The 26,861-nt window shown below is 43.8% G+C and overlaps 1 protein-coding gene across 5 annotated transcripts in view; it reads left to right on the forward strand.

Annotated features, from left to right (window-relative positions):
- Nucleotides 1-15,796: 15,796 nt before the first annotated feature.
- The window catches only part of hspa12a (heat shock protein 12A), a 103,346-nt gene continuing 92,281 nt past the window's right edge, over nt 15,797-26,861 (forward strand). Inside the window, exon 1 of one of the 5 annotated variants that reach the window (XM_080869285.1) lies at nt 15,797-16,168. In XM_080869285.1, the coding sequence (XP_080725411.1) occupies nt 16,129-16,168 (40 nt within the window). In that variant the 5' untranslated portion in view covers nt 15,797-16,128. The remainder of the gene's footprint in view (nt 16,169-26,861) is intronic. The other 4 variants (XM_080869283.1, XM_080869287.1, XM_080869286.1 and 1 more) reach the window with 4 other exon arrangements.

Below are 26,861 nucleotides of genomic sequence, written 5' to 3' on the forward strand. Positions count from 1 at the left end.
CCACACAATGTGCTTACCCATGACCCACATACCTCAAAGAATGACGGCCCTTTGGTGGCCCAGATCTGATTTGCCAGAGGTGGCCCACACATGGGCCAGTACAAGGCCAGATGCAGACTCTTACTCTGGATGGCATTACCTTGGCCTCCAGTAACACTGTGAGGAACCTTGGAGTCATTTTGACCAGGACATGTCCTTCAATGCACATATTAAACAAATATGTAAGACTGCTTTCTTCCATTTGTGCAACATCTCTAAAGTTAGAAATATCCTGTCTCAGAGTGACACTGAAAAACTAGTTCATGCATTTATTACTTCCAGGCTGGACGACTGTAATTCATTATTATCAGGAAGTCCTAAAAACTCCCTGAAAAGCCTTCAGCTGATCCAAAATGCTGCAGCAAGAGTCCTGACAGGGACTAGAAAGAGAGAGCAGATTTCTCCTGTTTTGGCTTCCTGTTAAATCCAGAATTCAAAATCCTGCTCCTCACATACAAGGTCTTAAATAATCAGGCCCCATCTTATCTTGATGACCTTGTAGTACCATATCATCCTATTAGAGCACTTCGCTCTCGCTCTGCAGGCCTACTTGTTGTTCCTAGAGTATTTAAAAGTAGAATGGGAGGCAGAGCCTTCAGTTTTCAGGCCCCTCTTCTGTGGAACCAGCTTCCAGTTTGGATTCAGGAGACAGACACTATCTCTACTTTCAAGATTAGGCTTCAAACTTTCCTTTTTGCTAAAGCATATAGTTAGGGCTGGACCAGGTGACCCTGAATCCTCCCTTAGTTATGCTGCAATAGACGTAGGCTGCCGGGGATTCCCATGATGCACTGAGTTTTTCCTTTCCAGTCACCTTTCTCACTCACTATGTGTTAATAGACCTCTCTGCATTGAATCATATCTGTTATTAACCTCTGTCTCTCTTCCACAGCATGTCTTTATCCTGTCTTCCTTCTCTCACCCCAAACAATCACAGCAGATGGCCCCGCCCCTCCCTGAGCCTGGTTCTGCTGGAGGTTTCTTCCTGTTAAAAGGGAGTTTTTCCTTCCCACTGTCGCCAAAGTGCTGCTCATAGGGGGTCATATGATTGTTGGGTTTTTCTCTGTATCTATGAAGCGCCTTGAGGCAACTTTTGTTGTGATTTGGCGCTATATAAATAAATATAAATAAAATTGAATTGAATTGAACTTTCTCTAAACTGAGTGGTTCCTTCTTTTTTTCTTTTTGCCTGTCCTGTTTGCTTCTTTTGCATCAGAATTATTGTCTAAAGGCGAAGAAAGATGCCCAACGGATTTACTTTACCAAATGGACCATCCCAGCCTTGCTGTAATGGTCTATTTGATTCACCTTTTATTGTTTATTTTATTTTTTATTTTCACTTGCTAGATACGGGACAGACTTGAATGAGGAAAAGAAAAGGGAGAAAGAAAGAGGGGAAAAAACAGCGGAGAAGAGGGACGGGGGAGAAGGGCAAAAAACAAAAACCAACAGAATGGGCAGAAAAGAAAAAAAGAAAAAGAAAATGCATATATCAATCACCTGGATCACCTGCTGAGAAAGAAAAAAGAAAGCAAGCAGAAGAGAACAAGAGTAATACAATAAACAACATCACAATGATATATGGGAATATGACAGTAAATACTAAATATTAAACATTATTGTGCAGCACATAAGATCAACAGAACACAGTGTGCTTTGAGGTAGGAGCCAAAAAGGGTGTAGTTTGTGGGTGTGATCACCCGTGTGTACACCTGTGAGCATGGACGCGCTTGTTTTTTTAAAAGGTTCCTTCATGTAATGATCTGCTAGAGGGTGTGGGGGGGCCACAGCCCCGTCCTCCAGGGCATGAAGCAGGTATGGAGGAGATCAAGACTCCAGACATCCAGAGGCCCCCAGAGCACAAGAGACCAAGGAAGACCAACAGAGGGGCAGCCGCGCCACTGTCCCAGAAAGAGCTGAGGAGAGTCCCAGATGAGGGCTCACTCAGCAGCCGCGGAGCAGAAGCCGGGGGGAGTTGCAGTGACGCGCCCGTGAGCTCACCCAACGTGGAGACAGACATAGAGAGACACTGTACACACAATCACACTCCTCAAGCGTACTCTATACCACAGATCTAGGTACCCTTGCCCCTAGAGGGGGAAACTGCACTCAGACCCAGGTAGTGTTACCCTCTTCCCTGGGGTGGAGAGAAGCAAGGGCCACTCCCTGGGGCCAGCTCACCCGCTGACCCCAGTAGACACCCCCATACTCTGGACGCCACCAGGGCAAGGGGGCCCAGACCCATCCGGACCGGGGCCCAGTTCAGCAGCGCTGCCCGGCCCCCCAGAGCCCAGGATAGCCCACCCGACCCCACCACAGAGAAAACTGCACCCACCCCATCATCCACTCATCTCCCAGACTACACAATATAATAGACACCAAGGTTGAGTTCATCCTTCACGTCTCCTATATCTCTCCCCCACCTGCAGAGTGAGTTCCTGGAGAGAGGAGACCTCCTGCAAAGATGTAACAGCCTCCCCCACCAGTTGAAGAGCCCCTCAGGTGGCTCGATGCACCGGCGGCACCAGGCACCTGGGCTGAGCCCCCATACACCCACCCGCCCACAACCCCGGCGACACACTAACCAGGACCCAAGCCCCCAAGGCCCAGCCAGGGCTCCAGCCCGGAGACAGAGCACCCCCAGAAAATGATAAGTCTTCACATATCTCGCGCCAAATCAGGCTGGAAAATAAGTATTTGGTCAATAACAAAAATACAACTCAATACTTTGTAACATAACCTTTGTTGGCAATAACAGAGGTCAAACGTTTACTATAGGTCTTTACCAGGTTTGCACACACAGTAGCTGGTATTTTGGCCCATTCCTCCATGCAGATCTTCTCGAGAGCAGTGATGTTTTGGGGCTGTCGCCGAGCAACACGGACTTTCAACTCCCGCCACAGATTTTCTATGGGGTTGAGGTCTGGAGACTGGCTAGGCCACTCCAGGACTTTCAAATGCTTCTTACGGAGCCACTCCTTTGTTGCCCGGGCGGTGTGTTTTGGATCATTGTCATGTTGGAAGACCCAGCCTCGTTTCATCTTCAAAGTTCTCACTGATGGAAGGAGGTTTTGGCTCAAAATCTCACGATACATGGCCCCATTCATTCTGTCCTTTTTTTTTTCTTTTTTTTTTTTGTGTCCCGTTTGGATCTTTAGCATCAGAATTGTTGTCTGAAGGCCAAGAAAGATGCCAAGCGGATTTATTTTACCAAGTGGATCATCATGGCCTTGCCATATTGGTCCATTTGATTGACCTTTATTATAATTATGAATTTATTTTATTTTCAGTTGCTACAAACGGGACAGACATGACTGGGGGATAGAACAGGGAGAGAGAATGAAAGAAAGAGAGGGAGAGAAAGAAAACCAAAGGGGAGAAGAGACGGTGAGAAGGGGGGGAAGAAAGGAAAAAAAACCCAAACAAAACACCTGGATCAAATCAAATCAAATCAAATCAAATCAAATCACTTTTATTGTCACATCACATGTGCAGGCACACTGGCACAGCACATGCGAGTGAAATTCTTGTGTGCGAGCCCCACAAGCAACAGAGATGTGCAAACACAACAACACAAACGAGCAAAATACAAGAATGGCCAACCTGAAACTAATAAATATATGTACAATATATAATAGTGTATGCATTTCTGGATGTGTATACTAAATATTTTCCTACGTGTGTGTGTGTGTGTGTGTGTGTGTGTGTGTGTGTGTGTGTGTGTATACACATTTTTACAAATTAAATAGTAAAAAAAATAAAATAAAATAAAATAAAAATAATAATAATAAAATATATAAAATATACAGAGTTGAATATGTGCAAAACAAGTGGCATTTATATACAGTGTGGAGTGCATAATGTTGAAGTTCCAGTAGTGAAGCTGAGGTGTCTATGACGTGTTCAGCAGTCTGATGGCCTGATGGAAAAAGCTGTCTCTCAGTCTGCTGGTACGGGACCGGATGCTGCAGAACCTCCTTCCTGATGGAAGTAGTCTGAACAGTTTATGGCTGGGGTGACTGGAGTCCTTGATGATCCTCCCCGCTTTCCTCAGGCACCGCTTCCTGTAGATGTCTTGGAGGGAGGGAAGCTCACCTCCAATTATCCGTTCAGAGCACCGCACTACTCGCTGGAGAGCTTTGCAGTTGTAGGCGGTGCTGTTGCCATACCAGGTGGTGATGCATCCAGTGAGGATGCTCTCAATGGCACAGTGATAGAAGGTCCTGAGGATGCGGGGGCTCATGCCGAATCTTTTCAGTCTCCTGAGAAAGAAGAGGCGCTGCTGCGCCTTCTTCACTGTTTTGTTTGTGTGTACTGACCACGTAAGATCCTCAGCCAGATGTACTCCAAGGAACCGGAAGCTGCTCACTCTCTCCACAGCAGCGCCGTTGATGGTGATGGGGGTGTGTACTTCTCTGCACCTCTGGAAGTCCACTATCAACTCCTTTGTCTTTGCGACGTTGAGGGTGAGATGGTTGTCTTGACACCAGTGGGTCAGGGCGCTGACCTCCTCCCTGTAAGCCGTCTCATCACCGTTGGTGATAAGACCCACCACTGTAGTGTCGTCCGCAAACTTCACAATGATGTTGGAGCTGTTAGTGGCTGTGCAGTCGTAGCTGTAGAGTGAGTACAGGAGAGGGCTCAGTACACACCCCTGTGGAGCACCAGTGTTCAGTGTGATGGGGGATGAGGTGATGCTGCCCAGTCTGACCACCTGGCGTCTGTCAGACAGGAAGCTAAGGATCCAGCTGCAGAGGGAGCTGCTCAGTCCTAGATCCTGCAGTTTCCTGTCCAGCTTCGAGGGAACGATGGTATTGAATGCTGAGCTGTAATCTACAAACAGCATCCTCACATACGTGTCTCTCTTCTCCAGGTGTGACAGGGCAGTGTGTAGTGTCAGGGCTATGGCATCATCAGTGGACCTGTTGTGGCGGTATGCAAACTGTAGAGGGTCCAGTGAGTCGGGTAGTGCAGAGCAGATGAAGTCCCTGACCAGCTTCTCGAAGCATTTGCTTACGATGGGGGTCAGGGCTACAGGTCGCCAGTCGTTCAATGAGGAGATGGTGGAGGATTGGGTACAGGGACGATGGTGGCCATTTTGAAGCAGGCTGGGACTACAGACAGAGAGAGGGAAAGGTTGAAGATGTGCGTGAACACTCCAGCCAGCTGAGCCGCGCATGACTTGAGGACGCGGCCGGGAATCCCGTCCGGACCAGTAGCTTTGCGTGCGTTCACCTTCCTGAAGCACTTCCGCACATCCTCCTCAGACACAGTGTGCGCACTGACGTCATCCGCGGTGCGCACACTGTCCGGTCTCATGGTGTTCGCTGTGTCGAATCTAGCGTAGAATACGTTTAGATCCTCACACAGAGAGGCCGTGGTCTGCGGTGTGCTGGTTTTCCCTCTAAAGTCTGCGATCGTGTTTAGTCCCTGCCACATACTCCGAGGGTTGTCAAACTGTTGCTCCACCCTGTCCCTGTACTCACGTTTGGCTGCTTTGATCGTCTTCCGGAGTTGGTAATGTGCGTGTTTGTAGTCCGATGTGTTCGCGGAGGCAAAGGCGGTGCTCCGTGCCGCCAGTGCCGCGCGAACATCTCCGTTAATCCAGGGTTTTTGATTTGGGAAGGATTTAACTGTTCTGGATGGGACGACATCTTCCACGCATTTCCTGATAAATCCACAGACTGAGTCTGTGTACTCATCAATGTCCCTAGCAGCCACGTGAAACATTTCCCAGTCCGCGTGATCAAAACAGTCCCGCAGCGCAGACTCCGATTGGTCCGTCCAACAGTGCACCGCCCTCCGGGTTGGAGCTTCCTGTTTCAGCTTCTGCCTGTAGGCGGGCAGGAGCAGGATGGAGCAGTCATCTGATTGGCCGAATGGGGCGCGGGGGAGGGCTTTGTACGCATCCCGGAAAGAGGTGTAGCAGTGGTCGGGTAGCCGGTCTCCACACGTGTTAAAATGGATGTGTTGGTGGAGTTTGGGTGAGACTTTCTTCAGGTTTCCCTTATTAAAGTCTCCGGCTGTGATAAACGCTGCCTCTGGGTGTGCGGTTTCCTCGCTGCTGATCGCGCTGTACAGTTCCCTGAGTGCACGGTCAGTGTCGGCTTGTGGGGGAATGTAAACAGCCGTAATAATCACTGCTGTAAATTCCCTCGGTAGCCAGAATGGCCGGCACTTAATCATCAGGTACTCCAGGTCCGGTGAGCAGAAGGATTTGACCGGGTGCACGTTCGCATAATCACACCAGCTGTTGTTGATCATGAAACACACACCACCGCCTCTGCTTTCCCCAGTAAGATCCTGTGACCTGTCCGCGCGATGCACGGAGAACCCCGGTAGTTGTATTGCGGAGTCCGGTACCTTGTCCGATAGCCAGGTTTCTGTGAGGCAGATCACGCAGCAGTCCCGCATCTCTCGCTGGAATGAGATCCGTGCCCGAAGCTCGCACAGCTTGTTCTCCAGAGACTGCACATTAGCCAGTAATAAACTGGGTAACGGTGGTCTGTTAGTGCGCCGTCTCAGTCGAACCAGAACGCCAGATCTTCTCCCTCTGCGTCGGCGTTTGCGGCCTCCAGGGCCAGAGAACAAAGGCGTCTCAGGTGAGATGAATGGGGGGTCTGCAAACGGAGCGTCCGTGTTGCAAAACTTGAACTCCGGAAAGTTATAAGAAAGACCGTCTTTTATGTCCAGTAAGGTTTGTCGGTCGTACACAAGGAGACAAGTGCTGCTAGTGAAAAAATAAAGGAAAAGTAAAATTAAACACAGAAGAAAGCCGTTGCTTGGGGGAGCTCGCGACGAGGCTGCCATACTCGGCGCCATCTTATAGCACCTCTATGGAGAAAAAAAACAGAAGGGAAAGCAAACAACAAAGAGCAACATAATAAAAAAAACGGCACCATCACAATAAACTAGCTAGCAGTAGATATCAGTAGATACTAAATAATAAACGATATTGTGCAGCACGCAAGATAGACAGCGTACAATGTGCTTTGAGGCAGCAGCCAAGAAAGCTGTAGTCCGCGTCTGTGAATACCCGTGTGTACACCTGTGTGCATACCTGTGTGGATCAGCATGCTTGCATTCCAAAGGTTTCTCCATGTAACGATCTGCTAGGGAGTGTGGGGGGGCCACAGCCCCGTCCTCCAGGGTATGAAGCAGGTATGGAGGAGATCAAAACTCCAGACATCCAGAGGCCCCCAGAACACAAGAGACCAAGGAAGACCAACAGAGGGGCAGCTGCGCCACTGTCCCAGTAAGAGCTGAGGAGAGTCCCAGCTGAGGGCTCACTCAGCAGCCGCGGAGCAGAAGCCAGGGGGGGTTGCAGTGACGCGCCCGTGAGCTCCGCCGGCAGCCAGCTGCGCCTGAGTGACCGAGCCCCAGGCCGAGAGGCCGGGGGCACCCCACCTCCGAAGTGGCCCGAGCGAGCACCAGGCTCCAGGTCCCGATAAGCGGCCGCCAAGGAGTGAGCCGGTGTGTACCTGGACGCCCACCCCCAGACACAAAGAACCACCAACGCACCGACACCTGAGGAAGTCCGCCACTGGCAGGGGAAGTGGTGGTGGGTGGAGATAGGCCTCCAAACCTTGGAGGGCCTGAGATGTCCCCAGAGAGGTGGCGTCTGACACCCAACCTGACATATAGACACAGACATACAGGCACACACAGACACAAACATCCATCCCCACCCTCATGCTCTCATTCATTCTGTCCTTAACACGGATCAGTCGTCCTGTCCCCTTGGCAGAAAAACAGCCCCATAGCATGATGTTTCCACCCCCATGCTTCACAGTAGGTATGGTGTTCTTGGGATGCAACTCAGTATTCTTCTTCCTCCAAACACGACGAGTTGAGTTTATACCAAAAAGTTCTACTTTGGTTTCATCTGACCACATGACATTCTCCCAATCCTCTGCTGTATCATCCATGTGCTCTCTGGCAAACTTCAGACGGGCCTGGACATGCACTGGCTTCAGCAGGAACACGTCTGGCACTGCGGGATTTGATTCCCTGCCGTTGTAGTGTGTTACTGATGGTGACCTTTGTTACTTTGGTCCCAGCTCTCTGCAGGTCATTCACCAGGTCCCCCCGTGTGGTTCTGGGATCTTTGCTCACCGTTCTCATGATCATTTTGACCCCACGGGATGAGATCTTGCGTGGAGCCCCAGATCGAGGGAGATTATCAGTGGTCTTGTATGTCTTCCATTTTCTGATGATTGCTCCCACAGTTGATTTTTTCACACCAAGCTGCTTGCCTATTGTAGATTCACTCTTCCCAGTCTGGTGCAGGTCTACAATACTTTTCCTGGTGTCCTTCGAAAGCTCTTTGGTCTTGGCCATGGCGGAGTTTGGAGTCTGACTGTTTGAGGCTGTGGACAGGTGTCTTTTATACAGATGATGAGTTCAAACAGGTGCCATTCATACAGGTAACGAGTGGGGGACAGAAAAGCTTCTTACAGAAGACGTTACAGGTCTGTGAGAGCCAGAGATTTTCCTTGTTTGAGGTGACCAAATACTTATTTTCCACCCTGATTTACGAATAAATTCTTTACAAATCCTACCATGTGGATTCATGGATTTTTTTTTCACATTCTGTCTCTCACAGTTGAAGTGTACCTCTGGTGCAAATTACTGACCTCTGTCATCATTTTAAGTGGGGGAACTTGCACAATCGGTGGCTGACTAAATACTTTTTTGCCCCACTGTAGCAATGGCAATAAAACTGAGAATGGTACTGCTGGACTAATATTTTTGTTACTAATTTGTCTCTCATTCATTTTTCCCTTATAATCCAACCAAAACTGATTATCTGTACACTTCCTTTTTCTTGACTAGGTTTAATTATACTCTGTGCTATATATGCTATGTCCTTTTAACTTTACTAAGTAATTTAAAGCAGTTTGGTGTCTTCTGATTTCTAGCAGTTGTTTACCCATTTTAAACTCACAGTGTGGACACTGGTGTAGTTTGAATGGCCCCACATCACAGCCTCAGCGCCTGATACAGAATTTTAATTTAAAGCTATTTAACAATGTTTTAGCTGCTGAACCACAAACCAGAACTAATCTAATGAGACCTTTATATAAAGCCTTTAATGCTGTCCACTCTGCACCCCACTCGCTGCCTTTTAAATATCTTAAAATATTCAAAACCTTTTTACATTTCAGTTATTCCTTTATTTTAAGGAAAGTTTTATGGGAATTGTTAATAAACATGCCCCCTTACGGAAAGTTAGAATTAAAGGTCGAGAAAATCCTTGGTTTTCGCAGACACTCGCAGATAGCATACACAAGCGTAATAGAGCATGGGACAAGGCGAGACAAACAGATACTTCCACTGATTGGTCTGTTTTCAAACAGCTTAGAAATAAATGTACTTCTCTTATTAAAAAGGCCAAATCTGAATACTTTTTGTCTGTCACCACTGAGAACCTCAATGATCCACAGAAATTTTGGAAAGTAATCAAGTCTTTTTCCGCCAATAAAATGACTCAAACCTTTCCTAAATCTGTTGTAAAAGATTCAGTCTCAATTAATGATAAAACTGAAATTTTGAATTGTTTTAATGAACACTTTCTATCAGTGGGTTCCTTGTTTGCTTCTGCAGAAACTTTTTTAACAAATACTTGCCCAGAACTCTCTATGTTTTCTGGAGACCGTTTTAACTTTGTACCTTTTAGTGTTTATGAAGTGCATAAAGCTTTAAAGGCTTTGGATCACAGAAAACCTCCTGGTCCAGACTTGATGGAACCTTATTTTTTGAAGTTGGCAGCTGATTTTATTGCAGAACCACTCTCAATTCTATTTAATTTTTCAATTAAAACCAAAGAAATTCCAGCGGTTTGGAAATCAGCTTTCGTTTTGCCTTTATTGAAAGGAGGTGATCCATCGGTGTTGACTAATTATAGGCCAATATCAAATTTGTGTGTTTTATCCAAAATCCTGGAATCTCTAGTTTGTGACCAGTTGAAAGAGTTTTTGTACTCTAATGATATTGTCTCCAAATTTCAGTCAGGCTTCAGGAAAAAACACAGTACTAACACTGCCACTATGAAAGTGATAAATGATATTATTGTGGCACTTGATAAGAAATTGTACTGTGCGTCACTCTTTATTGACCTCTCAAAAGCTTTTGACACTGTTGATCATGCAGTCCTAAAAAACAGACTGCTCAGCCTTGGATTGTCAGAACATGCATTAGCGTGGTTCTCAAATTATCTGAAAAATAGAACCGAGTGCATTAAACTTGAAGGTCTTTGTTCTAAATTTGTTGCTGTCCACAAGGGGGTGCCACAGGGCTCAGTTTTGGGTCCCCTTCTGTTCCTTTTATATATCAATGACTTGGGTCAAAATGTCTCAGACACAAATTTGCATTTTTATGCTGACGACACAGTTATTTACTGTTATGGATCATCTCTTGCTCAGGCCATTGAAACTTTACAGAAAGCCTTTGTTGCTTTCCAGCATTCACTTATTCAGCTAAAATTAGTTCTCAATGCTGACAAGACTAAGCTAATGTTGTTTTCCAAGTCAAAGAAGGTCCCGGAGCCTATTCCAGTGGTGTCCACCCTTGAAGGAAATGCCATAGAGATAGTTCATGAATATAAATACCTTGGTGTCTGGATTGATGACTCCTTCACCTTTAAACCACATATAGAGAGACTAGTAAAGAAACTGAGACTTAAACTTCGTTTTTTCTTCCATAATAAGCAGTGCTTTTCTTTTGCAGTAAAAAAACGTCTTGTCACTGCAACCTTTTTATCTGTGTTAGATTATGGTGACATTCTGTATATGAATGCTTCTTCTTCATGTCTTCTAATGTTGGACACGATGTATCATGCTTCCTTGAGGTTTATTACCAATTGTAAATACCTGACCCATCACTGTGATTTGTACTTAAGAGTAAAATGGCCTTCTTTGGCCATTAGAAGACAGGGGCATTGGTACACTTTTATTTACAAAGCTATGCTTGGATTGCTGCCTCCTTATATTTGTACTTTGGTCACAAGGACAAATAGTGGTTCTTACTCCTTGCGCTCAAATGATCAGCTGCTGTTGTCTGTTCCCCTTGTCCGCACAGAGCTGGGTAAGAAAGCCTTTGTCCACTCTGCGCCTTTTTCATGGAACATGTTACAGAAAGACTGGAAACTAACTGAATTGTTGTCTTTAAATGTTTTTAAAACTAAACTCAAAGGCCTACAGGCTGCCTCAATAATGTGTAATTGTTTTGTGTAATTTTAACTTTGTTTGTTCGTATGTATTTGTCTTGAAATGTGCTGCCTCTTGGCCAGGACTCCCTTGAAAAAGAGGTCTTTGATCTCAACGGGACATTCCTGGTTAAATAAAGGTTAAATAAAAAAAAAAATTTCCCCAATATGTGTTTTCCATGTAAGCCTTTTATTACACCAGATACCTAAATATAAAATAAATCAACCTTTTCTGTTTCATTTCCATAGAATTTGAGATTAAACTGCTAATCTACTCTCTTTTATGTCAAAATAATCCACTTTGTGTTTGTAACAGAGAACATAAATCCCCATCCCAGAGCCCAATCCTCCTCTTTTGTAGTTCTTGCTGTACTTCAGTCATGATGAACCTTATATTTCTTCCTCTCTTCCAAATGACTCCATCATCTGGAAACAATGAAACTCCCATTGATTATATTATTAAATACCTCATTAATCAATATGGAACATATTATTGGACTAACAATACTTGTGGATTACCATTCTGTACCTCATAACCTGTACTGAACTCTTTTCCTACTCGTTCAAACATTCCTGATCCATTTCTACATTTTTCCTGTCGATCTGATGCAGCTTGACCAGGAGTCTTTCTTTCACATCCTATCATATGTCTTCTCAGTATCTACAAACACAGCTGTACTCTCTCCTTGGGTCGTCTTACTACATGTTGTAGACACAGAGCTGGATCCATCTTGCTTCTTCTTTCCTAAAACCACTATGAGAATATTTGATCTTACCATTAGTTTCTAAGAAATAATCTTTCATTCACTATTTTTTCCATTATTTTCTCCAAATGAGATGTTAAAGTTATCGGCCTGTAACTCTCAGCTAAGCTTGGATCCTTTCCTGGTTTACAGATGGAACAACAACAGCCTTTTCCCACTGATTTTTTTTTACTTTCACCCCATATTTTGTTAGATAATTTTACTATTCTACTCTTACCAAACTTACCAAGGTTTTCAATCATGCAGTAACTAATTAGATCTGGTGCTGGAGCTGTATTACTTTCTTTAACGCATTATGTAACTCTGCTATTGAAAACATGACAGTTATCAGTCCTTCATGTTCACCTCTTTCTTGTAGGGCCTCCTTTCCTTTGTGTTTCTGCATTATTTAAACTTTCTATGCTGTGAACTTTGCAAATGTTCCTGCCAATAGTTCGGCTTTACTTTTGTTATCAACTATTTATCTTTCATTATTGGATAACCATACTCTTTCCCGTAGACAGACATATATTTATTAGTTGTCCGGACTCTCTCCAAAGTGTTACAGTATTTCATGCAATATTCCCTCTTAGTCCCATTTTAATTATTCTTCTAACTTCTGCCTGTTTCCTTTTAGAGCCTTACATTTTTAACACACATTATTATTATTTTCAGTGTTTTAAATGCTTTATTCCTGGCTTTAATTATGCTTTACATTCTTGTGTCCAACACACAAGAATGTAACACACTAACTTTTCCTTTTTGTTACCTCTTTTCTTTGGGATAGACTTTAAAGTTTAACTGATTAATTGGCTGATCAAAATCAACATCTTTATCATCAAGAGCTAACTCTAGAAATCTAGATTTGGTTTAAACCAATGTTTCTTGTGTACACATGATATCTGGATTTAAATTTAATGAACACATCTGTGCCCTGAAGCGCCTGTCCATTTGCAGCTAAGTTCCTGGCGTTCCATTGAAGGATTAACATTAAGGTACAACGTGTGAGTCTGATGAACCTTCTCCATGACTAAGATCCCAGGACAGATCCTTCATATTGGAGAACTGATCTTTTTTGTTTTGGCTCGTTCTGAACCGTTAATGACAAGTTGGACTATTTGGATTCCAGCCTGCTAAGTGCTTTTTCCATCTGGTCCTTGTTCTTTGTACCTCTACATCCTTCCTTCTCGCTGACTATTTTCCTTTCCTTCCTTTTTACAACCCGTTTGTAGTTTTGTAGTCATTTACCAAAACAACAGATGGTGAGTATTTGGCGCTTTTCCCCCCAGTAAATAAACAACACAACAACACAACAAATAAAACAAACAAACAACACACCCACTGTAACCATATTAATTTATTTCCTTGTAAATCCATAATCTAATAAGACATAGTACTTTCCTCAAATGACACAGTGTGTAGTGTCTTATAATCCTTATTAGACTGTCTTTGGTAGCATAAATAAGCAGGTCAACTAGTAGTTACAGTATGTAAAAGCTGTTAAAATACGGGTAATATATAATAAATACTGCGCAGTAAGGATCTGTAAGACTCCCACATGTCTAAAACCATAACTGTGAATCATTTAACCAATAAAACTCTTAAAAGTCAAAACATAAATCAGCTATGATCATGTAGCTTAATAATAAAACGTTAGAATTATTGGGCAGTCAAGAACGTAGTGTGATTGTTAGTGTGCAGTAAATGTTTATACACAAATGCATATAGTCATCTTAATAATAAATGTAAGTTAATTTCCATCAGTTATAGTCTTCTGTTCATGCATGAGTCACTCAAACGCACCACTTCCAGTACAAGATACAGATTAAGGAGAATGCCCCAGTTCACCTGAAAAGTTTGGTGCCAGTGCTGCAGAAAGTGCTGGAACTGGGAATAACTAAAGTTTCCAGTAGCTAGTGGTGCATCCCCACTGTTCTGACAAACAGAAAGATTTTTGTATTGATTTCTGGTAAATAAATGCCATTTCTAACTTTCATCCTAGAACTGGTGACGTTTGGATAAAGGATATGTGGACACCACCCAATCATTTCCTGTTCCCACCACTGAGAGGAAGGTGAGAGGTTTTGTAGGCCTGGCTGGATGGTATAGAAACATTTGTGTCCCGATTTGCAGAGAGAGTAAGTTGTGTTGAATGACCTCAGCAAGAAATTGGGTCCTAACAAGGTACACTGAACAGAGGAATGTGAGAGAAGCCATAATCCCCCAGCCTGTTCTCCACAGCCTTGACTTTGACAACAATCATCCTGCAAACAGATGCAGAAGGCGTTTTTTGTTTGCTGCTCAAATAGGCCACTGGTGCTCTCAGAGCTGCCATGTTTGCTGGTAAACTGAAACTTTGATCAATAAAAATTAACTTGGGCTGTACTGAATTGAGTCTTTGCGACGGGGCGCCGTGGCAAAGACGCCTCTCACAGATACATTGTCCAATCTCGATCAAACTTCTCACGCATTGTAACTTCCTGAACACAATTCAATTGTAATATTTGACAATGGCCACAGCGCCACGTAGCGGGGGCAGGAAATGTCACGTATTGCATGTTGGGGTACAGTTTGAAGGTGCGTGCCCCCAGCAACCACAAATTTGTCCAGAAAAACATTAAGAAGTTGGACTTGTGTTACACTGTAAACTGTGAGCTTTCATACAAAAGATACACCCCTGGCAGCATGGAGAGCTTTGTTTTGCCACGATGAGCCATATTTCTATAACACATAGAAATCTAGTCCAAACTCCACAGGATGACGGTCCTGCCCTGAACACACTGATATGCCCACTCTCAGCAAAATTTAGAGCGCCCCCTACTGGAAACAAGAAATGTCAAGTCAACATGTTGCCACTTAAGAAGCATTACTCCTCCTTCTCTTCTGTAGGGCTAGCTAGATGCTGAAGTACTGCGACTAGAACTTTTAGACATCTGCACTGTTCCGGTATCGTGCCCCCCCAAAAACAACACTGGCCCACGTTAACACCCGGCAGCAGCAGCGCTCTCTTCAAATGTTTGAAACCCAAAGTATTACGCCTGGTTTGAAAATGTAAAAAGTACAAAGTACAGATACTTTTGTTAAAATCTAGGATCTAGAAAAACATCAGAAAAATAAATACTCAAGTAGAGACAGCTACCTGAAAATAACGTACCTGCAGTAACGACGTATTTGCACTTCCTTACCTCTCACCTGTATTATAATGCCGTGTATACCACTTCACACAGACTGTCACAATCTGTATGGGGTATGCAGATTGTGTTTGTGAACTGGACCAAAGAGAATCACACACATGTAGAATAATAACCAAACCTAAAGACAGTTAAACAGAAGTATCCATCCATCTTATCCGGACTGGGTCGCGGGGGCAGCAGCCTAAGCACAGAAGCCCAGACCTCCCCAGCCACCTCCTCCAGCCTGTCCGGGGAACACTGAGGCGTTCACCGGCCAGCCGAGAGATATAATCTCTCCAGCGGGTCCTGGGTCTACCCCGGGCCTCCTGAAAAACCCAAAACACAATAATAATCAGAAGACTCGGGACCATGCAACAAACATGCAAACGTTTGTTTGTTTTTTAATTAAAGTAATTAAAGTGGAGGGGGGAAACGATCGACTTGTATGAATCTAACCTGAATGTCTTTCACGTATTCACTCGTTTGGTAATTTTTTCATGGGGTTTTCGTTACACTAGTCTGAATGCTGGTACAGTAGTGGGGGGCACAGCGGTAGTGGGGTACAGTGGGTAGTACTGCATCTTTTGCGGCTGCACCGAGCAAAGCTGCCTCAGACCGGACAGGGGCAGCATTCCTGGTCAGGACAGCCATGAATGTGATGGGAGGGGCGGACAGAGCAGCAGCAGCAAATCTGGGGTCCAACATCCTCTGTGCTGAAGCTTTTCTGCACCTCTCCTGCTTCTAGACCCTCACGAACCTCAACCCTGTCCACGAATATCTCCAGGTCTTATGCACACAACGACAGGCGGTAAAGCGAAGCTCGGGGGGGGCACCGCGTTAGTGACGAAAACCACATTTTGTTTGATTTTTCCCCACTTTGGCCCGGTGCGCCTCAGCAACCAGGAAAATTGCTTGGTGTAGCTGTATCGGAGAGAAGGCTCGAGAGGAGGTGAAACTGCGGGACACGATGACCGAGAAAGACGCATCGTCAGAGAAGATAATCTCAGGTGAGTTAGCTTATCCCGTAGCCTCTACAAACACCTCTGTCGGTACAAGCCGCGGTGCTCTGATAGCAGTTGCGCAGCTGCTTTTCGGTGCAGGCGCCTGTCAGACGCGGAACTCTCTGATATTTGTCCGACGGTGGCACTCCGCGCTTCGGTCTAGTTCTGGCCAAAACGCGTATGCGACACTTTGCTGCAGTGCAGAGAGGCTGTGTGCGCTTTGAAACCCTGCCTGGGATTTCCAAGGGCACTCGTGTTGTGCAGGACCTCGCCCGCGGACTTGCCCCGAGCAGGGACATGTACGAACATGGCGATGTTAAAAGTTCTAGCTTTCTCTGGCTCGTGTTTTCCGACTGAGCTCGGTGTGGCAGGTCGTTACCGCAGACACAGACCAGGTCTGTCCTCCATAACGGTGCGGGGTTTGGTCACGTGGCCCATCCCACCGGAGCTGTGACTCAATGCAGCAAAAAAAGAAGTCTGCACCACATCCTCAGGTACTGCTCATCCCCGCCCAGTCGGCGCTGGCACGGCGTGTGATGGAGCTGGAGTCCTGAGCTGTGGTTCACATCAGCGGCGTGCATAGAGCCTGCTGTGTTAAAGTTGGTATCAGTGGCTTGAAGTCGGTCATTTTATTATTGCTTGCTGAACTAACACAATTGTTAGCAGTTCTGTGTGTCGCACTCCAGATGTACATTTAAGCATACCAAGCAACATTTATCAGAATCAGCGCACTTTATTAATCCCTAAGGACATTATGTGGGTTACAGTTGCTCCACTATAGTAACAGAAATATTTAACAATACAATATGTTACAGATTTACAGACATAAGAAAGACTTTTATTTTGACAGTTTCAACCTGTGGGGTCATCCGGCACCATTTTATGCGATGTACCCCCCACCAGCACTTCTCTATCTATAGCATTTTAATGATTTCTTGTATTATATATGAGCTGAAGTTGTGCTGTTTGTGTTGTGACGAGTTTAAATTAGGCAGAAATTCCAGAGCCTGGCTGGTTAGAGTGTGCAGAAGCTCTTTCCTCACAAAAACAAAAGAAAATGAAAAAGCCTGGGCCGGAGACTTGGCAGCTCTCCAGACTTATGTAACGTCACTGAATGAAAGCCATAGAGACTCCACCCTGATGATGTCTCGCAGGAATCAGAGCTTCATAGAACACTTTGTTTGGCTTGGACTCAGCTAAAAACGACTTCTTGTGAGAGTTAATCTCCTAACTTGTGAGGTAATAAAGTCATATGACCATGTGTTTATCTTCCATCTTCACAGCAACACTTTGGTTGCTGGATGAACTTTCGTAGGAGTTCACACAGTTCCCAAAAAATGGAAAGGTTGCCAAAGATACAAACACTTCTTCATGACTCACTCAGCCATGATAGTCTGCAGCTGAATGATGCCTGATTTGCTGCTCTAGAAGATAGAAGGAAGAAAACAACACTTTGTGGCTGAATCAAAAAGACAACATTAGCCTGCTAAGAACAAAGAGTTTTGGCGTTTCAGTCAGTAGTTTACAGATTGACCTAAAAAGGAAAAGATACTTGGATCAGTCCTGGGAGAAGGCACAAATCCCTTTGGGCTATGATTCAAGGAATATGGCATAAAAAACCTTAAACATGTGGCACTACCTGCTGTGGTGGGCCACATGTTTAAGGTTTATTATATTATTAGGTTTATTTATGATGTTGTTCCCGCTGTTTGTAGCACTTTCAGTTTCAGGAGCTAAATTAGGCACAAATCGGAGCTTCTATCTGTTGGTAATGTTCTCGTGACATCACACCCAGGCACGTCTGGCATACTAACTACAATTTTACTTCCCTAAACAGTATAGACCGTGTACTTTAAAGACAGAGTTGAACATTTTCAGAAATATGTTTTTGCATATGAAGGTAAGTCTGGATTATCTGCCTTCATATCACCCTAGCGGCAATTCCAGGCCTCGAGGGCCGGTGTCCTGCAGGTTTTAGATCTCACCTTGGGTCAGCACACCTGAATCACATGATTAGTTCGTTACCAGGCCTCTGCAGAACTGTAGGACATGTTGGCTGTATCCCAATTCAGGGTCTGCAGCCTTAAAGTACGCAGCCTCAACGGTCCACAAGGGCCGCGTACTTAAAGACTGCTAAGGCCGGAAGTGCGAGGCTTGTGAAATGGGCGGTCTAGCCTCCGTCGCGCCGCCCAGGTTGCCTAGCAACCATGATACTAACAGCTGGAAACGTGTCATACAGCTTTGTTTGACAGAAATGAAGGAGAAAATCTTTTGTTCATTTGTTTGTTTCTACATGAGCTTTGATCATTCTCTGTAAGATTAAGCTCAGCTATTGAACGGCGCATATTTTAAAGTAAAGGCTTTAAAACCAAGTTAGTACAAACGTCACTAATGTCACATGACTTTGCCGACATGTGGCCAACAGTAATGTTTTAATGTTCTTCGTTATTAAACATTTGCACATAAATAAGTGACGTCATATTCAGTACTTAAAGTTCACTCTTCGGCCGCACCTCATCCACCGTTTTTTTTCGGCAAAATTATCCACACCCACCGCCGCGCTATGCATTCTGGGATATGTTGGGCCACGAAGTCTACACCGCCACATCCTTAAAATTCAGGGAAATGAAGGACGCATTTGAGGGCCGCATTTCGAGCAGCCTTCAAATTGGGACAGCCTTCGGCGCGTCGCTGTGATGTAATCAGCCTTAAAATGCGGCCTTTAAGGCTGCAGAGCCTGGATTGGGACACAGCCGTTGAGGAGCTAATTTAGCCATTTGAATCAGCTGTGTTGGTTCAAGGACACATCTAAAACCTGCAGGGACACCGGCCCTCGAGGCCTGGAGTTGCCCACCCCTTCCCTGGCCTTAGGATCCTCTGCTGTCACACCAACCCTCCGCATTTCCTTTTCCTCCTCCCCTCTCTCGTCCTTTGTCTTTGGCTAAAAGTAGCACAGTTTCCACCGTGGTGGTCATCGTTGACCCAGGCCTTGACTGATCCAGTGTGGAAATGTTAGCGATTATCAGCATGTTTGATTTGTCAGAGATGCTGGATGCCCTTCCTGGTACAACCCATGCTGGGTTTAGGAGCAATACTAAAAGTACGCTGGCTTGTGGCTCCCTCATTATATTGGGGTGGGGTCTTGGATCTATATACTAGACCAAAAACAACTTGCTAATGGGCAGCCTACCACTGGCCTGGACTCACTGTGCGAATTAATAAACAGGGGTTTCTGCCATGGCGGCTCGTATGCCTGTGTGCTACTGAGGCCATGGAAGGCTGGCTGAGGTAACGCTGTGCAGTTATTACACACATCTGTACATGGAAGTTCAGCTTGACCATGTTTCTGTCAGTCTGCAGCACCATCTTTACAAAACAACTGTCTGATACATTGAATGACCATATATACATTTTTCCCCCTGTGGGCCTTTTGGTATTTCAGCAGTTTTCTGAGCTCTGTGCTGTGGGGGTCACTGTGGGCTGTTTGTTATGACAGTGAGGATAACGAGTGGGGATAGCTGGGTCCTGGAGAGAGAGAAGCACCTCACACATGTAGACCTACCCAGCTTTACACAATGTTAAACTGCACATATCAGCTTTATTGCTGCTGATTACATCGTAGGCTTAACAAAGCTTCACAGCAGAATCAGCAGTTAGACAGGACGATAAAGGAAACTCACTCACGCCAGATAAGAACTGCTGGGATAACTGGTGTTGCCATTTATGCTGTTCTCTGTCTGGTGGCTGCATCAGGCATGTTTCTACAGATGTAGGCAGTTGTAGAGTTGGATGTGTTTCACGTGTGTAGTTGATGAACGTGTCTCTGTTTTAAATTAGTGTCGAGTTTAAAGGAGCTGCTGGTTGAACAACATTAACAGTTTTCTGTCTGGGATTTAGATGCACATACTTCTAATATATCACTGAATGAAGTGTCCACCAGCACAATGGAATCCCATAATGCACTGCAACACTGTAACAGTATTTTACATCTTGAAGGAACATTATTAGTCATCAGACGGTGACTTTTACACACACAGACACACACACACACACACACACAGACACACACACACACACAGAGACACACACACACACAAACACACAGAGACACACACACAGACACACACAGACACATAGCTTGTTTCTTCTCCTGCATCTGCGATCTCATTTTTCAAAACTAATAATAACAATAACAACAACAATAATAATAACAATAACAACAATAAAAATAAAAATAATAATAACAATAACAATAACAACAATAATAATAATATCAATAACAATAATAATAACAATAACAATAATAATAATATCAATAACAATAATAATAACAACAACCATAACAATAATAATAATATCAGTAACAATAATAATAACAATAATAATAATATCAGTAACAATAATAATAACAATAACAACAATAATAATAATATCAGTAACAATAATAATATCAATAACAATAATAATAATATCAATAACAATAATAATAACAATAATAATAATATCAATAACAATAATAATAACAACAACCATAACAATAATAATAATATCAGCAACAATAATAATAACAATAACAATAATAATAATATCAGTAACAATAATAATAACAATAACAACAATAATAATATCAATAACAATAATAATAACAATAACAACAATAATAGTATCAATAACAATAATAATAACAACAATAATAATAATATCAATAACAATAATAATAACCATAACAATAATAATAATATCAGTAACAATAATAATAACAATAACAACAATAATAATATCAATAATAATAATAACAATAACAACAATAATAACAATAACAACAATAACAATAATAATATCAATAACAATAACAATAATAACAATAACAATAATATCAATAACAATAATAATATCAATAACAATAACAATAATAACATTAAAGCTGCAAGCAGCGTTATGAGGGCCCTCGCACCCCCGGCACGTCGAGCCACTGCCAACACCTCAAACCGGCACGTCCGATGTGATGTCACATTGATGGATTTCATGCTTTTAACCACCAGCTAACATTTCATCTTATTCAACCAGGATTATAGTCATGCCACTAGGTGGCGCTCTAACCATTATTGACAAATAGCATAACAAACATTTCCAAGCTCGAGTCTCATCACACCTGCGACCTTTGGGAGAGATTGGACATTTTGTTTTTAGTGACAGCAGATTACTGCTTTTTGCGAGTGATTGAAACTCTACGTGCCGCCATGACCACCCCGTTTCCCTGAACGGAAAAAGCTTCGCAATTTAACATCACAAAGGTCTTTAGATTCTACACACTGAAGAATGCTTCAATATGATGAAATCCCTTGGAGGAGTTCGTCAAAGTATGAGTCCTGAAAAGGGGGGAAAATGTCATCAAAATTACACATTAATTTTAAAATGGCTGACTTCCTGTTGGATTTGGGATATTGCGCCAAGAGACTTTTTTGTACATCTTGATATCTTACACAAGCTTACCAAGTGTCAGACTCATAGATGAAACACAGAGCAGGGGCTGATGTTTTGAAATATTGTAGGGGGCGCTGTGGAGCCATTTTGCGCTATTCAAGGAAAATGGTTACATAACAACAATGCCTTCATCCATTTGGAGGTGTGTGCCAAATTTCAAGCCTCTATAAACTTTCCAAGCCCCTCAAAAGCCACTTCATCTTTCATGATGAACCGCGTTGCCACCAGGGTGCGCCGTTCAGTTTAAAGTCACAATTTTTGCACTGAAGCATCACGAGGGACTGATGGTGATATTCACCGCTTTTGAGGTGGCCACGATCAACCTGTGAAAATCAGTACAACAAAGTTAAAGCCATGACATTTCCTGTTGCCACTAGGTGGCGCTGTCCGTATTTCCGACAATGGGCACATCAATCTGTTCAGGGCGGGTCTGACATCATGCCTGTAAAGTCTGGTACTGATCAGACTGGATTTCATTGAGTTATACTAATTTGTTTCTTCATGGCGTGACATCAAAGTTCGCCATGCTGCTGGGGTCACACCCTTTTGCAAAAAGTCACAGTTTTCACTGTAACCCAAGACCAACTCCTTAAGGCTTTCCTGGAGAAATTTGAGGCTGCAGATGTCACCCATCACTATACTGTACCCCAAAGTGTAAAACATGACATTTCCTGTTCCCACTAGGTGGCGCTGTCCTTGATGTCAAATATGGCAGTTGAAATATGTTCAGGGGTGGAGCCTTATCATATGTGTGCTCTTTGGTCCAGATTGGAACATGTATGACAGAATGAGAGGCAATAAGATTTTCATGGCGAGTCATCGAAATTCGCCATGGCGCCACGGCCTCATAGTATTGTGAAAACTCAAAAGCTCCGCAATTTAACATGGCACAAGGGTGTAGTTGACACTGTCCAAATTTGAAGGTTATGAAATGAAACCCCAAGGAGGAGTTCGCAAAAGTTCGAGGCATGGAAATGGCAAAATCAGAGCCAAAATGTCACCTTCAATCCAAAATGGCGGACTTCCTGTTGGGTTTAGGACATTGCCATAATAGACTTTTTTGTTCGACTCTGAACGTTATATAGGTGTACCGACTTTCAAACATGTAGGTCATACCCATATCGGGGGCTCGCGTTTTTCATTTTTCTAGGTGGCGCTACTGAGCTAATTTTCCCTGGCCATGTCTGAGAACATTAAAGTACGTAAATTTTCACCAGACCTGACGCGTGTGCAAAATTTCATGAGTTTTCGAGCATGTTTAGGCCCTCAAACGGCCAATTCATTTGCCGAAATAATAATAATAATAATAATTAAAGCTGCAAGCAGCGTTATGAGGGCCCTCGCACCCCGGCGTGTCGAGCCACGCCCAACACCTAAAACCAGCACGTCCGATGTGATGTCACATTGATGGAATTCATGCATTTAACCACCAGCTAACAATTCAACTCATTCATTCATGATTAGTTAGTCGTTCCACTAGGTGGCGCTCTAACCATTATGTACAAATGGCATAACAAACACTTCCAAGCTCGAGTCTCATCACACCTGAGACGTTTGGGAGAGATTGGACATTGTGTTTTTGAGTGACAGCAGATTACTGCTTTTTGGCGAGTGATTCAAACTCTAAGTGCCACCATAACCACCCCGTATCCCTGGACGTAAAAAGCTTCGCAATTTAACATCACAAAGGTCTTTAGATTCCACACACTGGAGAATGGTTCAATATGATGAAATCCCTTGGAGGAGTTCGTCAAAGTATGAAGCCTGAAAAGAGGGGAAAATGTCGCCAAAATTACACATTAATTTTAAAATGGCTGACTTCCTGTTGGATTTGGGATATTGCTCCAAGAGACTTTTTTGTACATCTTGATATTTTCCATAAGCTTACCAGGTTTCAGACTCATAGATGAAACACAGAGCTGGGGCTGATGTTTTGAAATTTTGTAGGGGGCGCTGTGGAGCAATTTCGCGCTATTCAATGAAAATGATCACATGACAACAAAGCCTACATCCATTTGGAGGTGTGTGCCAAATTTCAAGCCTCTATAAACTTTCCAAGCCCCTCAAAAGCCACTTCATCTTTCATGGTGAACCGCGTTGCCACCAGGGTGCGCCGTTCAGTTTAAAGTCACAATTTTTGCACTGAAGCATCACGAGGGACTGATGGTGATATTCACCGCTTTTGAGGTGGCCAAGATGAATCTGTGAAAATCAGTACAACAAAATTAAAGCCATGACATTTCCTGTTGCCACTAGGTGGCGCTATCTGTATTTCCGACAATGGGCACATCAATCTGTTCAGGGCGGGTCTGACATCATGCCTGTAAAGTCTGGTACTGATCAGACTGGATTTCATTGAGTTATACTAATTTGTTTCTTCATGGCGTGACATTAAAGTTCGCCACGCCGCTGGGGTCACACCCTTTTGCGAAAAGTCACAGTTTTCACTGTAACCCAAGACCAACTGCTTAAGGCTTTTCTGGAGAAATTTGAGGCTGCAGATGTCACCCATCACTATACTGTACCCCAAAGTGTAAAACATGACATTTCCTGTTCCCACTAGGTGGCGCTGTCCCTTATGTCAAATATGGCAGTTGAAATATGTTCAGGGGTGGAGCCTTATCATATGTGTGCTCTTTGGTCAAGGTCAGAAAATGTATGACAAAATGAGAGGCAATAAGATTTTCATGGCGAGTCATCGAAATTCGCCATGGCGCCACGGCCTCATAGTATTGTGAAAACTCAAAAGCTCCGCAATTTAACATGGCACAAGGGTGTAGTTGACACTGTCCAAATTTGAAGCTTATAGGACCAAATCCCAAGGAGGAGTTCGTTAAAGTTCGAGGCATGGAAACGGTAAAATCAGAGCCAAAATGTCACCTTCAATCCAAAATGGCGGACTTCCTGTTGGGTTTAGGACATTGCCATAATAGACTTTTTTGTTCGACTCTGAAAGTTATATAGGTGTACCGACTTTCAAACATGTAGGTCATACCCATACCGGGGGCTCGCGTTTTTCATTTTTCTAGGTGGCGCTACTGAGCTAATTTTCCCTGGCCATGTCTGAGAACATTAAAATACGTAAATTTTCACCAGACCTGACGCGTGTGCAAAATTTCATGAGTTTTCGAGCATGTTTAGGCCCTCAAACGGCCAATTCATTTGCCGAAATAATAATAATAATAATAATAATAATAATAAACAGAGCAATTACAATAGGGCCTTCGCACTGTCAGTGCTCGGGCCCTAATTAAAGCTGCAAGCAGCGTTATGAGGGCCCTCGCACCCCCGGCACGTCGAGCCACTGCCAACACCTACAACCAGCACCTCCGATCTGATGTCACATTGATGGAATTCATGCATTTAACCATCAGCTAACATTTCAACTCATTCATTCATGATTAGTTAGTCGTTCCACTAGGTGGCGCTCTAACCATTATGTACAAATGGCATAACAAACACTTCCAAGCTCGAGTCTCATCACACCTGAGACGTTTGGGAGAGATTGGACATTGTGTTTTTGAGTGACAGCAGATTACTGCTTTTTGGCCAGTGATTGAAACTCCACGTGCCGCCATAACCACCCCGTTTCCCTGGACGTAAAAAGCTTCGCAATTTAACATCACAAAGGTCTTTAGATTCCACAAACTGCAGATCGGTCCAATCTGATGAAATCCCTTGGAGGAGTTCGTCAAAGAACGGTGCCTGGAAAGAGGGGAAAATGTTGCCAAAATTGCACATTAATTTTAAAATGGCTGACTTCCTGTTGGATTTTGGATATTGCTCCAAGAGACTTTTTTGTACATCTTGATATCTCCTATAAGCTTACCAGGTTTCAGACTCATACATAAAACACAGAGCTGGGGCTGTGGTTTTGAAATTTTGTAGGGGGCGCTGTGGAGCCATTTTGGGATATTCAATGAAAATGATCACATAACAACAAAGCCTTCGTCACATTGGAGGTGTGGGCCAAATTTCAAGACTTTTTAAACTTTCCAAGTCCCTCAAAAACCACTTCATTTTTCATGGTGAACAGCGTTGCCACCAGGGTGCACCGTTCAGTATAAAGTCACAATTTTCGCACTGCAGCATCATGAAGAACTGACGGTGACATTCACCGCTTTTGAGGTATCCACAATGAACCTGTGAAAATCAGTACAACAAAGTGTAAGACATGACATTTCCTGTTCCCACTAGGTGGCGCTGTTCATATTCCTGACAATGGGCACATCAATTTGTTCAGGGCGGGTCTGATATCATGCCTGTAAAGTCTGGTACTAATCAGACTGGATTTCATGGAGTTATACTAATTTGTTTCTTCATGGCGAGATATCAAAGTTCGCCATGCTGCTGAGGTCACACCCTTTCGTGAAAAGTCACAGTTTTCACTGTACCCCAAGACCAACTCCTTACGCCTTTCCTGGAGAAATTTGAGGCTGCAGATGTCACCCATCACAATACTGTACCCCAAAGTGTAAAACATGACATTTCCTGTTCCCACTAGGTGGCGCTGTCGCTCACGTCAAATATGGCAGTTGAAATATGTTCAGGGCTGGAGCCTTATCATATGTGTGCTCTTTGGTCCAGATCGGACAATGTATGACAGAATGAGAGGCAATAAGATTTTCATGGCGAGTCATCGAAATTCGCCGTGGCGCCACGGCCTCATGGTATTGTGAAAACTCAAAAGCTCCGCAATTTAACATGGCACAAGGGTGTAGTTGGCACTGACCAAATATGAAGCTTATACGACCAATTTCCAAGGAGGAGTTCGTTAAAGTTCGAGGCATGGAAACGACAAAATTAGAGCCAAAATGTCACCTTCACTTCTAAATTGCGGACTTCCTGTTGGGTTTGCGTCAATGGGCCCACAGACTTTTTTGTTCGGCTCGTCATGATACACATGTGTGCCAAATTTCATACATGTAGCTCAAACTATGTGGTCGTAGGGCTGCATTTAACAAGGCATAGGTGGCGCTCTAGAGCCATTTCCCAGTGCTCATAAGTAAAACCATTAAAATACAAAATTTTTCACCAGACCTGGCATGTCTGCAAAATTTCATGAGTTTTTGAGCATGTTTAGGCCCTCAAAAAGGCCCTTGTTTGGGGTGAATAATAATAATAATAAGAAACGGAGCAGATACAATAGGGCCTTCGCACTCTCAGTGCTCGGGCCCTAATAATAATAATTAAAGCTGCAAGCAGCGTTATGAGG

The sequence above is a fragment of the Rhamphochromis sp. 'chilingali' genome (genome assembly GCF_963969265.1).
Source record: "Rhamphochromis sp. 'chilingali' genome assembly, chromosome: 20".
Taxonomy (NCBI): domain Eukaryota; kingdom Metazoa; phylum Chordata; class Actinopteri; order Cichliformes; family Cichlidae; genus Rhamphochromis; species Rhamphochromis sp. 'chilingali'.